General features: G+C 43.9%; 1 protein-coding gene across 1 annotated transcript; it reads left to right on the top strand.

Moving 5' to 3' along the window:
• Positions 1 to 55: 55 nt before the first annotated feature.
• Positions 56 to 18,507, top strand: LOC125880845 (PDZ domain-containing protein 7-like). Its single transcript, XM_049563625.1, has 18 exons — positions 56 to 309; positions 940 to 1,033; positions 1,118 to 1,352; positions 2,923 to 3,060; positions 3,159 to 3,333; positions 3,417 to 3,593; positions 3,682 to 3,829; positions 6,664 to 6,724; positions 6,881 to 7,058; positions 8,826 to 9,052; positions 9,130 to 9,279; positions 10,430 to 10,545; positions 10,652 to 10,743; positions 12,049 to 12,140; positions 12,263 to 12,334; positions 12,846 to 13,457; positions 14,696 to 14,796; positions 16,366 to 18,507. Exons 3-18 carry the CDS (start codon positions 1,181 to 1,183, stop codon positions 16,519 to 16,521), a joined length of 2,667 nt encoding a protein of 888 aa, XP_049419582.1. The 5' UTR covers positions 56 to 309; positions 940 to 1,033; positions 1,118 to 1,180; the 3' UTR covers positions 16,522 to 18,507.
• Positions 18,508 to 18,650: the final 143 nt, after the last annotated feature.

Raw genomic sequence — 18,650 nt, 5'->3', positions numbered from 1 at the left:
GTCCAATCAAATACTCTGAATTAACTACAATGCAGCCAATCAGCATGGCCGAGGGGCGGGCCTTGTTACAGTCGCAGAGATGTCCCAGCCAGGTGAGCTGGATCATTTACACAACATGGACTCAGGCAGGCTAACCAGCTGACTTTAATTTATGTACAGAGTATGGGATGAAATTAGAGGATACAAGGACACTTGTTGCCGCCTCCTGTCAGGACACTGTTCCTGTTAGTGTCTGTTTGGTGTTATTTAAGCTGAATACATGAGAGGAGCTGCCTTGGTGTCTGCTGTGTTCTCAGCCTGACATGTTTGGTAAGTATATTTTATTTGTCTACATTTGTTTCAGATACTTTAGCGGAATAAGTGCTGAAGTTGCGCAGTAAAGTGAAGTCGTATATAAACTTAATTCAACCTCTCTTTGTATCGATGGTGACACTTTAAATGTCGCCGCTGTGACGCAGCTTTGCACGCTTTATTAGCGCCGCTGTCCGGGGTGCTGAAGCACCGTGAGCCTGTGGGGAAACCCCGGGGTGACGACATGAGGGCTCACTGTTATCACGGGTTAAGTTTAGTGACATGTAACCATGGCAGCAGCACCATGTGACATCGTGACTCTTAAGTGGGTCAGGTCTGAGCTAAATAAACCCATTAAATCCTGTTTCTGAACTCACCTGCAGACAAATGCAGGATATTTGTTTGTCTCATGTCTGTAGTGTAATGTGACTTGCAAAGACTAGATATTTCAAGGTGTCTCCAGGTCCTTTACAAGGTCTTAAATTTTATGTTACAACAATTAGGCCATTAAGCAGTCTTACATTTGAATGTGTGAGGTCTTAACTTCTATGAACAGGTCTTAAAAAGCATTAAATGTAACTGACACCTGCAGACACCTTGTATTTAATGTGTGTGCTTCACTTGTGAACTTGTTGATACTTCTGTGAGACTCAGACAGGTGAGACATGCAACATGGGCAGGAATGGACCAAAGTGTGACTCCAGGAAGAGTCAGCTATCATGTCACGCAGCAAACTACATCGGTGAGTTGGATTATTTGGCCATCATGTATCCAAATGTGCTAGACACAGCCAGCTCACCTGAGGATCTCCTTCCCTCTGCTGCAGGCTCCTCCACTCGGAGCTGAGCCGCCGGTGGAGTGTTTGTGAAAGGGGACCCCGCCAGCCTCCATGGCTCACTCGTCAGACCCATCCCGCAGGGAGAAGACCCCCGGGACCCATGGAACCCACGGGTCACACACGGCTACACGCAACCTCTTACGGAAGAAGGAGCAGCGGCGGCGTGGAATCCGATCCTCCTCGCCCATGGGCCGGGTCATCCTCATCAACTCTCCTGTGGATGGTAAGAGGTAGTCAGCCTGGCTGCTTGTGTAGTACACATGACAACCTGCAGACTGCTGAAGACAGAACACTGGTTTATAAGAAAAACTGTGGGTATTTCTTAGAGAAATTTAGGCTGGATTAGATTTGGATACTGTTAAGTCTAGACTTACTTATCAGGGTGTATTCAGTATCTTACACTTGCATTATACCCACCTGATCTCACCATTTTTGTTTCACAATAATCATTTAAAACAGTGGTTCCCAACTGGTCCATCCACGGGGTCCAGATTTCTCCTTCGTCATTAGTTCAAGGATTGTTGACAAGGGATCAGGATCTCGAGACACAGCCGGGGGGAGGAAACGGTCGGGTTTGGGGACCTCAGAATTGCATCCCTGCTTTTTGCAGATGATGTGGCTCTGTTTGCTCCATCACACCGTGACCTACAGCATGCACTGGAGTGTTTTGCAGCTGAGTGTGAAGCAGTTGGGATGAGAATCAGCACCTCCAAGTCTGAGGCCATGGTCCTCTGTCGGAAAACGGTGGCTTGCCTTCTCTGGATTAGGGGAGAGTTACTGCCTCAAGCGAGGGAGTTCAAGTATCTTGGGATCTTGTTCAAGAGAGAGGGTAGAATGGAGCATGAGATGGATCAACGGGTCGGTGCGGCTTCTGCAGTGATGCGGGCACTGCGCCGGTCCATCGTGGTGAAGAGGGAGATGAGCCAGAAAGCAAAGCTTTCGACTGACTGGTCCATCTACGTCCCAGCCCTCACCTATGGACATGAACTCTGGGTAGTGACTGAAAGAATGAGATCGCGGATACAAGTGGTGGAAATGAGTTTCCTCTGTGGGTGTCTGGGCTCAGCCTTAGAGAGAGGGTGAGGAGCTCGGACAACTGGAGGGAGCTCAGAGTAGAGCCGCTGCTACTTCGTGTCGAAAGGGGTCAGTTGAGGTGGCTTGGGCATCTGATCAGGATCCTCCGGGCACGTCCCACTGGTAGGAGGCCCCGGGGCAGACCCAGAACATGCTGGAGGGATTACATATCTTGTCTGGCCTGGGAACGCCTTGGGGTCCCCCAGGAGGAGCTGGAAAGTGTTGCTGGGCAGAGGGATGTCTGGGGTGCTTTGCTTGGCCTGCTGCTCCCACGATCCAGCCCTGGATAAGCGGATGAAAATGGATGGATGGATGGCATTAGTTCAAAGTCCATGCGGTTTAATATATTCAGCGTCATACTTGCATTTGGTCATGTCATCGAGCTAGTTTGCTGTCTCTGTCAAGTAGCTATTAGTCACTCACTCTACGGTGGGAAACAGCACTCCAAAATAAAAGCTCTGTGTCAGAAATTCACTGTACTTAAAAATAAAGTGTGTTTTTTTCAAACTTTACACGTTTGTTATCCACTTGTGGTCCATTTAGAATGGATCAGAGGATGTCCGAAGACTCTTCAGTATCTCTCTCTATCATTCGGTACATAGAGTCAGAAGCAAGCCTGATTTCTACAGTATTGATATGGAACAGGAATTTCCCCCAAGATTTGTGACCATTAACGTCTCATTTACATATTAACACAGCATCCATGTGATTTCCTTTAGGCGGAGATGACAGTGAGGACCTCCACACGATCACAGTGGATAAGAGTGTGGACGGCAAGCTCGGCTTCAGCGTGCGAGGAGGCTCAGAGCACGGCCTCAGCATCTTTGTCAGTAAGGTGGAGGACAACAGCACAGCAGGTAAACTAACGTAATGTACTCATGTTGCTCTTGTTACAGTGTTTGGGTGTATTTTCACACTTCTGTCTGTGTGTGTGTGTGTGTGTGTGTGTTCACAGAGGAGGCAGGTCTGCTTGTAGGAGACAAACTGGTGGAGGTGAATGGCATCAGCCTGGAGAGCATCACGATGAGCAGCGCGGTGAAGGTGCTGACGGGCAACAACAGGTTGAGGATGGTGGTGAGACGTGTCGGCAAAGTGCCCGGCATCCGCTACTCCAAGGAGAAGACTACCTGGTGATGATGAACTGCTCCTCTTGATTTTATCTCAGTTTTATACGTAAATATGAGATTCTGACTGGCTGTGGAAAATCTTCCAGGGTGGACTTGATACACAGACGTATGGTGGTGGAGGAGAGCGGACGGACACCTTCGGATGCCAGCTCAGGAAGCGCCCTCCAAAGGATCGTCCACCTTTACACCACCTCAGACGACTACTGCCTCGGCTTCAACATCCGAGGGGGGAAGGAGTTTGGTTTGGGCATCTACGTCTCCAAGTACGTTCCTCTGCCACTCACTTGTTTTTGTATATCATGTCTCTGTAAACATTTATTAATTAAATAATTTCCTGTGCCGGTGTTTCAGACTGGATCCTGGTGGTCTGGCCGAGCAGAATGGAATAAAGATGGGGGACCAGATTCTGGCGGCCAATGGCGTGAGCTTTGAGGACATCAGCCACAGTAATGCTGTGGAGGTGCTGAAGAGCCACACACATGTCATGTTGACCATCAAGGTGAGAACGGGCGGTGATGCACAGCATTTGACCTTCTATGTCCACTGCAGCATGATTATGAGTTCTTAACAGACAGCATGGATATAACCATGGAACTGTCAAAGTCCAGAAAGAAGTAATTTTCCAAATATTTTGAAGAACGACATCCTCGTAAATGAGCAGTCTACAATTGTAAGCCAATAGAAATCTGGTGCTTAGACACAGTCCTGGCTCTGTAAATGGAAAACAAACGCCCCTTTCCCACTGGACAAAAACCCACTAACACCTGGCTTTTGTATTTAAAGGAGAAGGTTACAATTTGGATTCACTCCCGGGACAAATGACTCTGCAGTAGTCACAGCTGTTTATCGGCCGCAGTTATGATCAACTTCGATCGTCAGTGATAGAAATACAACTCCCAGGTGGATGCTCTAATGTTAGCCCCTTTGCTGGCGTGATGCAGTGACACTCTCCCTCCTGCTCCCCGTGGTGTTCCCCAGATTGAGGTGACATTTGAAATTGATGCCAATGGTATCATGAATGTCTCTGCTGTAGACAAGAGCACTGGCAAGGAGAACAAGATCACCATCACCAATGACAAGGGTCGTCTCAGTAAGGAGGACATTGAACGCATGGTCCAGGAAGCTGAGAAGTACAAGGCTGAAGATGACGTCCAGCGTGACAAAGTGTTTGCTAAGAACAGCCTGGAGTCGTACGCTTTCAACATGAGGTCGACTGTGGAGGATGAGAAGCTTGCTGGCAAGATCAGTGAAGACCACAATTTTTTTTAAATTTAATTTGGTGGAGAAAGGGTTAAAGTGGCTCAAACCGAGCCACACAACACTCTGCCAGCTAATCTCCCTCCTCCACATCCTCGCCCAGGAGAAATGGCTCAAATAACAAGACGAGGCATAGCGTCTGTCATATTGGTCCACAATATTAAGATATATTTCAGATTTTTTCCTGTTTCTGTTCTACGTTTTTCTCCTCACTGACTTGGTCAATCCATGTGAAATTTGGCACAGTGGTAGAGGGTCATGGGAGGATGTGAATGAAGCAATATTACATCAATTGGCCAAAGGGGGGCGCTATAGCAACCGAAATTGCAAACTTTGAATGGGCATATCTCATGCCCCGTATGTCGTAGAGACATGAAACTTTGCACAGAGATGCCTCTCCTCATGAGGAACACATTTGCCTCAAGAACCCATAACTTCCGCTTCTATAGATTTTCCGCCATTTTTAATTTTTTGAAAAACACTTCAAATGGATCTCGTTCTAGGAAGTTTGAGCGATCTGCATGAAACTGGGTGAACATAATCTAGGGACCAATATCTAAAGTTCCCTCTTGGCAAAAGTTGGAAAAGAGAGCTCAAACTGAGCTTCTATAAGGCAATGAATATTGCGGAGGGCGTGGCTCATCACATAAAGGTGTATAACATCTCAAGGGTTTCACCCATCACCACGCAACTTTGTAGGCATATGACCACACATAATCTGAGGGGACCCCTCCATTATTGACCCCATCAAACAAAATGGGGGCGCTAGAGTGCTCATTTCTTATCTAGGCCTAACCGCCATATGGATTTTTACTAAACTTGGTAGATATGTAGAACAGGACGCCTCAAGGTGACTGGAGAAATGTAACTCTAATTGGCAACTGGGTGGCGCTATAACAACAGAAAAATGCTTAAAAATGGCTAAAATGTGACCGATCGCTGTGGCTCCCCCTGTGGACCAAGGTTGTTGGTTTCTTTCTAATTTTTGGTATGACTAAGTCATGGTATGGTATGCTGTACATAATCACGGAAACTGTCAGTGTGTCATTCTGTCAGTCAGTCAGTGCGCCCCACTTTTAAGTCAATACAACATATAAACACTTTAACTATCTGCCTTTCAACGTGCTACCTCAACTACTAATGTACAGTTTTAGCCCACTAACTATCCCACTATTGGCAATGGTACTACTGTACTTTCAATAAAGCAATCGTACTATCAAATTCACAAAAACTCTGAATACATTGCTCTTCTTAATCGGTTCAGTTGACTATTTAATCTGCAATTTCCTATGACCTGTATCCCAAACACACACCATGTGAAACTGTACATGAGCAACTGTGCACTCAGTGGGTATGGACTAGTATGATTAATTGTCAGAAGTCATCATGAATAATTTTATAGTGGATAAAACTAATCTAATTGAGTAACAAACATTGTTAGTGGTAGTGAATATTTTTGGTGTTGAATTCAGTGTTAACCACAAGCTAAAGTATCACACTTCGTAACGACTCTCAGTTATTAGAAAGCATGTTGGTTCCTTCATTATCACCTCTGTTAGATGACCTCACACACATTAACTCTCTGATCCGTTTCCTCCCTCTCATCTCTAACTCTCTCTCAAACACAAACCCCACGCTGTGCCGCATCACTGCACAGCGGACGTAGCTGCGGTTTGTGTGGCAGGGCCCGACAGCTGGCACGCAGTCGTAATATTCCTCGCTCACTTTACTTGTCGCAGCTTGGGTTTCGCGCTGTGAAAAATAGCCAGGCCGTGTGCATTATTCACCAGGCAGCTGGGATCAGGTGCTGATCAAAGCTTAGAGCCGTGTTGCCTGTTTAAGGTTTGCTCCCTGGCTTTGCCCCGTGGAAACTGAAGAGTTAAAAAAGCATCCCAGGTATCAGAGGTTACTAGAAAGTCAAGGAGTGGGGTGTGTTCGTCTTTAAGGGGGAAGAGGTGTGTGGTTTTGGGTCTCTGTGTGCTTCTAGGGTTACTCTTTATCAAATATAGCGAGCCCATAAAAGTTTCAACGTCTCTACTGTATCTCATTTGCATATCTGTGTCCATATCTTGACAGGAAGCAGGACGATACCCTGCCTATAAGGAGATGGTGGCAGAATACAGGTGGCTCAATAAGCGTATGTATCTGTTTTATTCTCCAGTGTTTCATTATCTAGAGAGCTGCAGCCTTTCTCCTTGTGTTTGTCGTCTCAGTGAATCTGTAAAGAACACAGGACACTTTGTGGTATGCTTGAATAAACTTGAGTTAGATGATCTCTTTCTTTCCTCCGCAGTGGCCAATGGTACCCAGAAATCTTCCTCCCAGGCTTCAGAATCCAACTCCTCTGCCTCCTCTCTGTCATCCGGGACCCCGGTCAGCTCTCTGAGCGGCCTGTCGCAGGTCATGTTCCCTCCCAGCCTGCCGTTTGGTTCAGACATGGTGGACGTCTGCATCTCTACTGAGGACCAGAGGTCAGACTCAGCTTTCTACTTTTGGTTATATTCTCCTAGATTTGGAGGAAATATCAGACCTAAACAGCTCAGTATTTTATTGAACCTTATACCTGCTTTAGGCTTTCAAAACTCCCTTTATAGTAGGGCTGTTGGGAAAACCCCAATACTGCCATACTGTGCTATTGACAAGCCAGCTGCAGGGGGTGGCAAGCAACCACCGCAACTGCTGTGTTCACATTTTTTCATGGGAGCACTGCATGTTTACACTATGCTATAAATGGCAGCAGCGTGACAAGGTGCTGAGGGTCTGCTCTGCGCTGCACATTTGGTGTTTTTATGGTTGTGAAGTCGAAAAATATTCAGCTTAAGGAAGATTTAAACTGCTGCGTTGAATTATAGCTGTACTTACAGCGTAGGCTCTGTGTAGACGTGTACCCTACACCATAGCTTAAGATCCTTCCTAGCAATGTAACAACGCAGAAAATACTGACCTCCTGTTTGTTTTTGTAAGCTGAAACCATTTCCTTCAAAAGCAAAACTATTATTTGCTTTTAAATAGACAATAAAGATAACTAGTCCATACCCATTGGTAGCTTTGTCACCTTCTACCTATGCCAGTCCTCAATGCCTATGTGCAGTTTCACATAGATTGACCACGTCAGTGAGCAGAAAAACGTGGGACAGACAGAATGACACACTGACAGTTTCCGTGATTATGTACAGCATACCATACCATGACTTAGTCATACCAAAAATTAGAAAGAAACAAACAAACATTGGTCCACAGGGGGAGCCACAGCGATCGGTCACATTTTAGCCATTTTTAAGCATTCTTCTGTTGTTATAGCGCCACCCAGTTGCCAATTAGAGTTACATTTCTCCAGTCACCTTGAGGCGTCCTGTTCTACATATCTACCAAGTTTAGTAAAAATCCATATGGTGGTTAGGCCTAGATAAGAAATGAGCTCTCTAGCGCCCCCATTTTGTTTGATGGGGTCAATAATGGAAGGTCCCCTCAGATTATGTGTGGTCATATGCCTACAAAGTTGCGTGGTGATGGGTGAAACCCTTGAGATGTTATACACCTTTATGTGATGAGCCACGCCCTCCGCAATATTCATTGCCTTATAGAAGCTCAGTTTGAGTAAGTTTTCCAACTTTTGCCAAGAGGGAACTTTAGATATTGGTCCCTAGATTATGTTCACCCAGTTTCATGCAGATCGCTCAAACTTCCTAGGAAGAGATCGATTTGAAGTGTTTTTCAAATCTCTTCTTAAAAAGTGTTCTTAAAATCTATATAAGCGGAAGTTATGGGTTCTTGAGGCAAATGTGTTCCTCATGAGGAGAGGCATCTCTGTGCAAAGTTTCATGTCTCCACGACATACGGGGCATGAGATATGCCCATTCAAAGTTTGCAATTTCAGTCGGTTGCTATAGCGCCCCCCTTTGGCCAATTGATGTAATATTGCTTCATTGGCATCCTCCCATGACCCTCTACCACTGTGCCAAATTTCACTGTGGTTTAGGCATGGGAGCGTGCGTTCTTTGGACTAACAGCTGATGGAACCACCAGTGTAGACTTTAATTCTTGTAAGTGTATTCACATAAATACTGTGCAGCACCCCTCAGCGGAAATATGTTCCCGTGGACTTGTATAAATGAAATAAGTTGCAGAATATCTCGACAGCCCTACTTTACGCTGCAGTCATAAAATACAGCTTCAACATGTGCACACTGAAAGACTGGACCTAGACTAGACTCGATCATGGTGGTTTATCTGTCCAGGTCTGAGTCAGAGCGAACTGAGACCGCTATGCAGACGGACCTTCCCTCTCAGAGGATGGGTCCTGAAACCACCCGCAGCCTGGGTCGAACCACTCTGCTCAAAGACACGGTGATCCGTGGAGACGAGGGTGGGGGGAGGCGAGAGTCCACCAAGACGGCCGTGCTGATGGCTCTCAGCAGGCCGAGCCGACCAATCAGCAGGTCACAAAGCCAAGTCACCGTGGCAGGTGAGGCGAGTGGGTAACATCAAAAGACAAGATGGCTGAGCCGAGTAAATGACCAACTGTTTGTTATCCCATCATAGAGATCACGCAGAAGAAGGAGAAGAAGCAGAAAGGGAAGGACCCAGAGGAGAAGAGCACCCTGCAGCGCTCAAAGACCTTCGTCAACTTGCTGTTCAAGGGTGGACGCCGGGGACGCTCCAAGTCTCCGTCCACACACAAGGCTGGCAAAGGTAGTTGAACTGTTTTGGATGTTTTATGTCCTGGTGTACGGTAGTTAGGATGGGCCAGTGCACGTTTCTATGACAGGCCGTAGTGCCAGATTTTGCATTGAAACAGCTACTTTATATGGCCTGTGAAGATGCTGACACCTGCTCAGGTTGCCGTGTGAAGAACTTTACACTCTGAGCAATCAAGACAATAACACAAATAAACAATTCACAATAGCTGCACCCACCAGTTCATGTATTCACAAGACCAATCTTTCCACCAAATCTTGTGTAAGGCTGTGAGTCATTTGGAAGTTATGCGCCTTGTTCTTATCAGCCCCTCCGACTTCCCCCTTTTAGCCAATTGGCATCGACACACACACACACACACACACACACACACTTTCACACACACACATACTTGACCTCCATGCCAAATCTCAGCCTCCTCAGGCAAAGTCTGTGAGTGGTGACTGGCTGAGAGAGCTACTGGTTGCAGCTTCAAATAAAACCACACAGGAAAGGTTTTACAACAGCTGCTGTTATTTTATGTGTTAATCCATCTCTCAACACTCTGTCTCCTCTCTATCCTCCTCTCTGTGGCTCTCAGCCCAGACGTTTCACTTCTACTGAAGACATCAATCTTAAAAAAATAAAGCTCGGTAATTTCTTAACTGTAGTTTTTAGCAAACGCCACTCAAACAGGAGTAAATACTGTATTTGTTGGGACTAGGATTTGGATACACACGCAATAACCTGTTAGTAGAGTCAGTTCATTGTTGCTTTTGGTTTATTCTTAGATTTTTTGTCTTTAAAGAGAATATCTTCCATCTCATCTTCTAACTTTGTAAAAGCAGATCTCCCTCCTCAGTCTGTGGCAAATTAAAACCCTAGAAATATGATCTTAAATTTGTTCTGTGACTTCTTCATATACTTTATGAGCAGTGAGTTATGATAGCTTGAAACCCAGGTAAGCACGAGGATGTTTACAGTCTGTATCGTGGACATGTGTACACAGATAGAGCAGATTTATTGAGCCTGTAACTACTGTGCGTCATTCAGTGACATACAGATTTAATTTACTCTTAATATGTTCGACTGCAAAAAGACATTTCTGGTCCAGAGGACACAGATCGTGAGACTGAACAACGATTCTCCCTTGTGATGTTTTCAGGAGGACAGCAGGTGAGTGCGATGCCAAATTCAGAGATGCTCGGAGTGGTGGAGGACATGGCCCGCAGGCTGCTGACTGAGGAGGAGGTGGCTGCTGTGATGAAGACGTGCCGAAGGGTGAGAGTCTGTATTTATCGCGCAGCATCATTCATCTATCAGTTCCCAGTCGTTATCAGCTGGATACTATTGTGAATCGATGAGTTTTGTTGTTGCTCTTTACCAGTATGTGGCCGAGCGGTCAGTGGAGAACTTGATACGCCACCTGCTGGCCGTGCTGGACAGGCCGGAGAAGCTGCTGCTGCTGAGAGAAGTCCGGTAAGGAAATCAGTTCAGCTTGGGACTAGGTGTTACAATCCCTTGATGCACATACTTGAGACTATGAGTGGGAGTAATAGTGCTGTCTGGGGGTCTGAGCGGGAGCCAAAGGATGAGATGAATATGTCGGTGAAGATTCTCAGTCATCCAGGTCATGGTAATCATAAGTGCTATATCGTAGGCAACTGGACTTGCTTGAGTTTCTTGAAGACATTTCACCTTTCATCAAAGAAGCTTCTTCAGTTCTAAATGACTGGTGCAGAGTCGCAGGCTTTAAACTTTAAACTCTGACGTCCATGGCTTCCTTCGTGCATCTTTCAAACCATCTTTCTTCTCTGGCCAAGATGTGAACATTGGTGTCCTTGAAGGAGTGTCCCTTGTCCTTTAGCTGTAAATGGACGGCTGAGCGTACGGCTGGGTGTTTTGTCCTTAGGGTGGACAAGCTTCTGGCTCAGTGTGTTACTGGATTTGAAGTGCAGAGGGTTGTGGTGTTTAAAGCATGCGACTTTGCACCAGTCCTTTAGAACTGAAGAAGCTTCTTGCGTAAGAGGCAAAACATCTTCAAGAAACGCAAGCAAGTCCAGTTGCCCACGATGTAGGACTCATGGTTAGATGGATAGAAAAGTAGGGAAGAGCGAAGGTAGGTAGAAAAGTAAGAAGGAGCTTAGGGAAAGAGAGACTTCTGTGCGGTCTGAACTCTCCCTTTACCTCCCCCTACTCCCTCATTTTGATGAGGGAAGAGAGAAGAAACTAACAGGAGAAAATTGTTGTTGCACATACTTGCTATTGAGTGTCAAAGTTGGAGCCATACTGGCGGAGGGGCGAGGGTTAAGGGGGGGTAAACGCTTCATTGGGGTCATCAGGTGGGTACCTTCCTTCACTGGTGTTTCAGTGAAAGGCCCACAACACCTCTAGAAGGCTCACTGATAACACCTGGCGTCCCAGGTGCCCTCTCTGCTTTTACTCCCTCGTACCCTGCTGTTGTTAGTGGTATTTTGGGGCCCACGTGGCGTCGTTCCCTTTGTCCATAGCCACCAACTTGTCTGTTCGGCTGCACCAGATGATGGCCTGACGTTGGACTTGGCCTCAAATTCCCACTTTTTCAAGCAGCCTGTTGTAACTCCAGCCAGAGAAACTGGAATTACAAATACTGCCAGAAGGGGATTACTAAGGACTTTTCAGGGTAATCTTTTCAGATCCAAATGTTTCACAATAAAACACTGATGACTCAGTTAAAAATGGTTTGTCATATAACAAACAATGAAAATAATGACTCTGTTTTGACTCCGTTGTCTCGTCTCTCAGGATGCTGCTTCCTCCTGCTGACCTGAGTGCATTCAATAACATAGTGATGCCGATCGAAGCTGAGGCCTACGAAATCCTCAAGTATCGTTCAAGTGCGTGTGATACATGCTGAGATTTGTCAGAATCAGTGCTCTGAAATACAGATCCACTCTAAAAAGTCCTTCTTACACTCTTCTCTGTAACATTTTATCTTTCTTTCCTCTCTGTAATGTAGTCCGAACTCCTCCTCTCCGCTCTCCCACATCTGGTCGAGCACCCAAACGGCGCCTCATCACTCCCATCCCGGGTCAGTACCTTCCACCTCAGCTGCAATACCACTTCATTTTTCAGTGGTTTTTAACTTTTGGATTTTAGTTTTATGTTTAATATGTTTAAACAAGGAATAGACGAGGAACCTGGCTGTTTGTTTCTACTTAAAAAGGTGGTTTTGATGATTTTAAATTGGTGTTTTTCTGCGAATGTTTTCTTATAATAAAAGTGGTGCTCTTGATTTTCTGTTCTGAGGACAATAACATCACTGTGGAAGTCTGTTTCTGCCGAGAGAAGAAAAAGATAGACATGATGAAAATAAAAGTAGTCACACAAGTCAGTCAAAATTAACAGACACTGAGACAAAACTGAGTCAAAATTATGAGATCTTACACATCTGGTTTCCTTCTGATTTATATTTTTATTCGTTACCAGAACAACCAAAACAGTTCCCCTTTGAAAGCACAGACAGACAACACAGGACAACTTGAAATAAAAGTGCACACAACACCAGAAATATACTGATACATCTTGTGTTTTCCCTTCAGATTACAGGGGAGGCTTTGAGCTCCACAATGCCGAGGAGGTGGAGAAGGAGAGCCACCTGCTGGATGAGCTGGAGAAGCTCAGTCTGTTTGGGCCCCGAGGATCCAGGGAGAAGCCCCTTACCTCCAGGTCCTTCACCCCACTGCTGGACATACCAGTGGACGGCTACAACACAGAGTCCAGAGACCTCAGACCCACCTCTGCCAGCCCCATGCTCCCCAACTGGCTGCTGGCCCGCAGCCACGACTCCCGCCCTCCTTTCCGAACAGACATCGGCACCATTCGCTCCGTCCACTTTGACGAGGTTTCACTGCACTCGACTTCAGACACGGCCTCAGAGAGAGGAAGGTCCACGTTTAGAAACGGCCACTCCAAAAGCAAAACGGAGAGAAGTGGAGACAGGAGTGAAGAAACTGTGTTCACGCTGCAGAGTGCTGCTCGCAGGAGTCGGCCACTGTTGTCGCAGGTGTTCAGATCGAGTCCAGATCAGGGAGGGAAGGGCGAGCAGGTGAACGGACATCAGGCTCCTTCTGAGAACGGACTCAACGGCTCCGAGCCTGAAGAGGAGCACGAGCTCAAAACTGTCAGCATCTCCAAGACCAAACAGTCACTGGGTAAATGTGTTTGATTGATTCATTGTCTGGACATTTATTAGTAGATTCAGTGCACACAAATTACAACCAAACTGACCTCTGAACATGTTTTGGTTTTATTTATCCAGGTTTTGAGATACTTGTCTGAGATTTCTACCTAAAAACATCCCCCAGTTTATTAGTTTCATCTGTGGGTGGTCACATCTTAAAAAAAACTAAACACACCAACATGTCTTTCCAAGAAGAGTGAAGAGAGAAGAGAGTGAGACATATAGTCTATTAAAGGTCCAGTGCACAGGAGTCAGGGGGATTCGACAGTAACCCAGATTGGACAAACCAAACACTGGCTCTAGACAGACTTCATATTTTGTGTCAGCCACCATCCTTAGCAGCCCCTCCATGACAAGTGGCATCGGAAACACACTGAGTTTATTACGTGAAATTGCTTTATTCAGTGTTTTTACCGGTTTAAATCACCTTGTCCATTTGTTTTGGAGAGGAAGTGACGTTTGTGGACAATCCGGCTACCTGTATTTTTACCGATTTTGATTTCCTGGTCCAGAGAGAGGGAGACCTCTGTGGATAATTCAGCTTCCAAAAAAACCTTCTGAACAATGAACACCCCAGTTCAGACCAAAGATTTGCAACGAGATGAAACCGTTTTAGAACGTTGCAGAGAAAAGTTGCAGGGGTGTGAACTGACCATCTGAGCTCAACTCAAGCCGGCTGATGGTGTCACCTGCAACTCAGCTGGTCAAACGTAAAGCACAGTCGGCTTGTAGTGAAGTCCACCAGTTGAGTCAAAATGACCACAGACAGCGTGCTTGCTTGCTGCAGCAGGAGCTCTGTCCCTGAGCCCTCTGTTTCAACTTGTCTCATCCCGAATCTTTGGTCTAAATTGGGTTTAACTTGTAGAGGTTTCAAGTGGTTGCAATTTGCAGTCCTCACCACTAGATGTCACTAAATCTCCAGAAATCTTACAGTGTTCCTTTAAATGAAGGAAATGGTAGTTACGTACAACACATAACTAAGACCTCCAGATATGAAAAGCTTATATGTAAACCATCTTTGTTCCTTTTATATTTCTCCTCTTCACATGTAGACTTATCTATATAGTTACATGCAATATTTTCCCATTGTTAACTTCAAAATGTAGCTGCTCATCTCCTCTTTTTGCCTCTTTACTTTTATATTTGTGTACTTATAGTGCCAGGTGTTTCTCATCACTGAGTCCCACTCCTGTTGTTTTGCTGTTTCAGGCATCAGTATATCAGGTGGGATGGAGTCAAAGGTTCAGCCAGTGGTGAAGATCGAGAAGATCTTTCCTGGAGGAGCTGCCTCCACCTGTGAAGTGCTCAAGGTGACACGACTCTTAAAGGGATATTTCTGTTTATTTCAACCTGTCTCCTGCCGTCTGAAATTTGTTTCAAGTGACTAGTGACATAAAAATAATAGTTAGCATGTTAGCCGTTAGCCTAGATATAGCCGGGGCGCATAGTAGCGTCAGACCTGTTAAAACGTAAGTGAACGGGATACTACTCCAGGTGGAGGTGTCTCGTCCTCGGTCACATCCAGACCTTGAAAATAAGGCTGCAACCGGTCCCATTCCTTGCAACAGAGGCATTCCTCTTCTGTGGGCACTGGGGCACAGCATTCACAGGTACACCACCGATCTCCAGAGCTACGCAGCCTTGCAGCAGCCATTCCTCCTCTCTCGTCCTCTACCTGTTGTGCCTCTCTCTCTCTCTCCTCCTCCTCTGTTCTTCAATTTCACGAAGTTCTTCATCAGTGTATTCTGGCTCAAATAAATAAGGGCGGTCATCAAACTCTGCAAAATCAAATTCCTCCTCCACAAAGTCGAAGTCTGGCAAAAAGTCAGCCATTATTCGATAAATCTTTCATCAAATAAATGAATGAACTTTTCAGGCTACTGTCCGGTTCTGCCTTCCAGCTGTTGCTGCTTGTTCTCGCGAGATTTCAGGCACGCTATGAGATCGCTGCTTGTTCTTGCGAGATATATTTCGGCCGCGCTTTGGAAAGCAGAGCTAAATGGTAAACAAACATGGCAGCACACCGGTAAGGTAAGACAACACGTTTACATGTCGTTTTCTATATGTTCTCTGACATTTATCCTAACGATATGAGGCGGTCTTTGTGGAGAAAAAGCTTGTTTAGTGGACTAACTTTGCACTTGAAGGTTGCCCGTTCACTTACGTTTTAACAGGTCTGACACTACTATGCGCCCCGGCTGTATCTAGGCTAACGGCTAATGTGCTAACTATTATTTTTATGTCACTAGTCACTTGAAGCAAATTTAGGACAATAGGAGACAGGTTGAAATAAACCGAAATTCCCTTTAATAACCACGGTTTCTGCAGAGTGCAACAAATTAAATACTATTTTTTTTATACCACATAAAATGCAGTTCAATACTTCACACAAAGTATGAAAGCATGATGGAAACCCAGTATAATGTATTACTATTTTTTGCAGTATAAAATAATAATTTCTGATGATTAAATAATTTTAATTAACAGGGTTCTTGACCAAATTGAGCAGCAGAAAATGGATTAACCACTAACATGAAAAAATAATTTAAGTTCCTTCAAGTTCAAGGTATTTTAGATTAACAGATGCTGTAGCCAGCTGTAGCTACAGTGTTTGCTGCAGGTGTTTTCAGGTGTATAACACCTCCTGACAGCCTGAGAACAGACACAAAACAATTTTATAACCAACATTACTGACTCTGTAAAGCAACAGTAAGCATTTAAAACCTTTGTAAATTAAATTTTAGACCTTAAATACTTGCTAAGGCATTGGAGGATACTACATTAAGTACAGATACCCTGTTTACACACACAGAAGTGTTTGTACTTTAATGTATTTGTTCCATTTCTTACCGTGTCTGACTCCTCTCTCGCGTCCTCAGGCTGGATTTGAGTTGGTGTCTGTGGACGGAGTCTCCTTGCAAGGCGTGACCCATCAGCACGCTGTCGACATCATCCGAAAAGCCTTCAGCAATAAGGCCAAAGACCCCATGGTGTTTGTGGTCAAAGTCCCCAAAAACATTTTGAAAGGAGACTGAGACTCTCATCATGACTTTAGGAATATTCCCAGTGATAAGCAGCTGTTGGGACTGAACACAGAAACAGAGACTTGAAACACACTGATCTGAGGTCAGGTATGTAATTTTGCCATTCGTCTTAAAGTTTGTTAGAGTTGGGAATAATTGCGTGGACTCTGGTGACTGTTGAGCAACTAAGCTGAAAAACCGAAATGGCCTGAAGCAGCAGATGACGGCGTTCAAGGATGAAGCAAATGAGGAATACTGTCACTGAATTATTTAAAGACAAAGTGAACACAGAAGCAGCAGATTACATTTACAGTAAAAGAGTCCTGAAAGCCTGAAATCATGAAAATATGGTGCTGGTTTATCACAACCCAGGAGCCAACGCTCATCAAGAACATTTCTTTTTACTATTTATGTCACATTGTACAGAGGACAGGAGGTGCCAGAATAAAAAAAAATATTTAAAATAAATTAAAAATTACTTGGTTAATAAATTTGTCTGTAAATTTAAAGAAATAATAGATAAATAAACATTTAAAAATAAATCTAAATTAAATAAAAAATCAAAGACTAAATGAATTTAAATATTTAAAAAAAAATTAAATAGTAAAGAAATACATAGGAGAATTAATAAAAAGGTACGTAAAGATAAAGTCTGCAGTTCTGGAAAAAAATAGTTGATTGTTGAGCCTTAAATTAATTTATTGAGTCATTTATTTTTTTATTTCGGCAGCTTCTGTCCTCCATAGTATGACAATCCTCTTAAAAAAAAGTAGTGCAGAAGTCTGTGTTTGTGTTTCTGAATGTCCAGAGGATCTGAAATCATGAAAATATGGTGCTCCTGATGCCTTAATATTTCACTTTATCACAACTGAAATGAATAACATTTAAAAATAAATCTAAATAAAACAACATATATTTAAATACAAAAAAAATAAATAGGAAAATTAAATAGGAGAGTAACGGAGAATCATTACAGAGGTATATAAAGAAGAAAATTAAAGATTAAATCTGTAGTTCTGAAGAAGAATAGTTGATTGTTGAGTCTCACCAAGAGTGTCGGATGTTGACAATCTGGGAATAAGACTCAACAATCAACCCTCTTTATCCAGAAATATGAACTGCACTTTTAAAACAGAATATTAAATCTTTTAATTAATGCCTACATTTATTTTTAATATTATTTTTGATACATGCAATGGCATATTCATTTATTTATTGAGTCATTTATTTTTTATTCTGGCAGCTTCTGTCCTCCATAACAATGACAATCCTCTAGAGAAACTTAGCACAGATTTCCATGTGTCTGAATTTTTGAATGTGCAGAATGTAACCTGAGTGCCTTTAGCAGCCCTGTTGACTGAAAATATAATGCAGTTAAGCTGAAATGTAGATTCTGACCTGCAGAGGGCAGACAGGAGACATTCAGAGACATTTCTGCTGTGCAGCAGCTAATGAGGAATACTTTGAACTCATGAAACCACAAACCGTAAAACATCACCTAAATATAAACACAATGAGAACTGAAGAGCAAATAATCCAGATTGTTGCAGGAGGGAATGCAACCCAGACTAAATGGTCATTGTACATACTGGAATTTCAACACAAATAAACTCATATTTCAGTAAAAACGCTTTACAAAGACATTGCATTGGAATGTATATAATTTAAGTGAAAAAAAAAAACAAAAAACAATCTGCTGTAGGATTTTTAAGTTGTATGATGTTGAACAAATCTGAATGTTCCACACACGGCTATTAAATTGTCTTTTTTTTAATTAAAAACATAGTATGTTTGTTCAAGAAATGTACAGCATGAAAATATACATTTAATGTCTTCATACAAATATCGTGGATTATAAAATTATACTGAGGAACCGGAACAAACATCCACACGAACATTATTAAACAGGCGTCGTATCTGCAGGAACAAAATATAATATGCAACATTGCTTTGGTCTATTCACAGTGGCTATGTTTTTTTTATTTTTGAGACGGACAGACATCTCTGGAAGAAATCTGAATGATTTGTCAGGGTTATTTACAGAGGACGATGAGTCGATCAGCAGTAACAGATGAACAAAAAAGGGAAGTAATTACACATGGAGCAGATTGTACACTGTAAAGGTTGGTGGAAAAACAGTC

The sequence above is a fragment of the Epinephelus fuscoguttatus genome, linkage group LG20 (genome assembly GCF_011397635.1).
Source record: "Epinephelus fuscoguttatus linkage group LG20, E.fuscoguttatus.final_Chr_v1".
In the NCBI taxonomy this organism is placed as follows: domain Eukaryota; kingdom Metazoa; phylum Chordata; class Actinopteri; order Perciformes; family Serranidae; genus Epinephelus; species Epinephelus fuscoguttatus.
The sequence above is the reverse complement of the archived record's forward strand: the minus strand, read 5'-3'. Positions and strand labels throughout refer to the sequence as shown.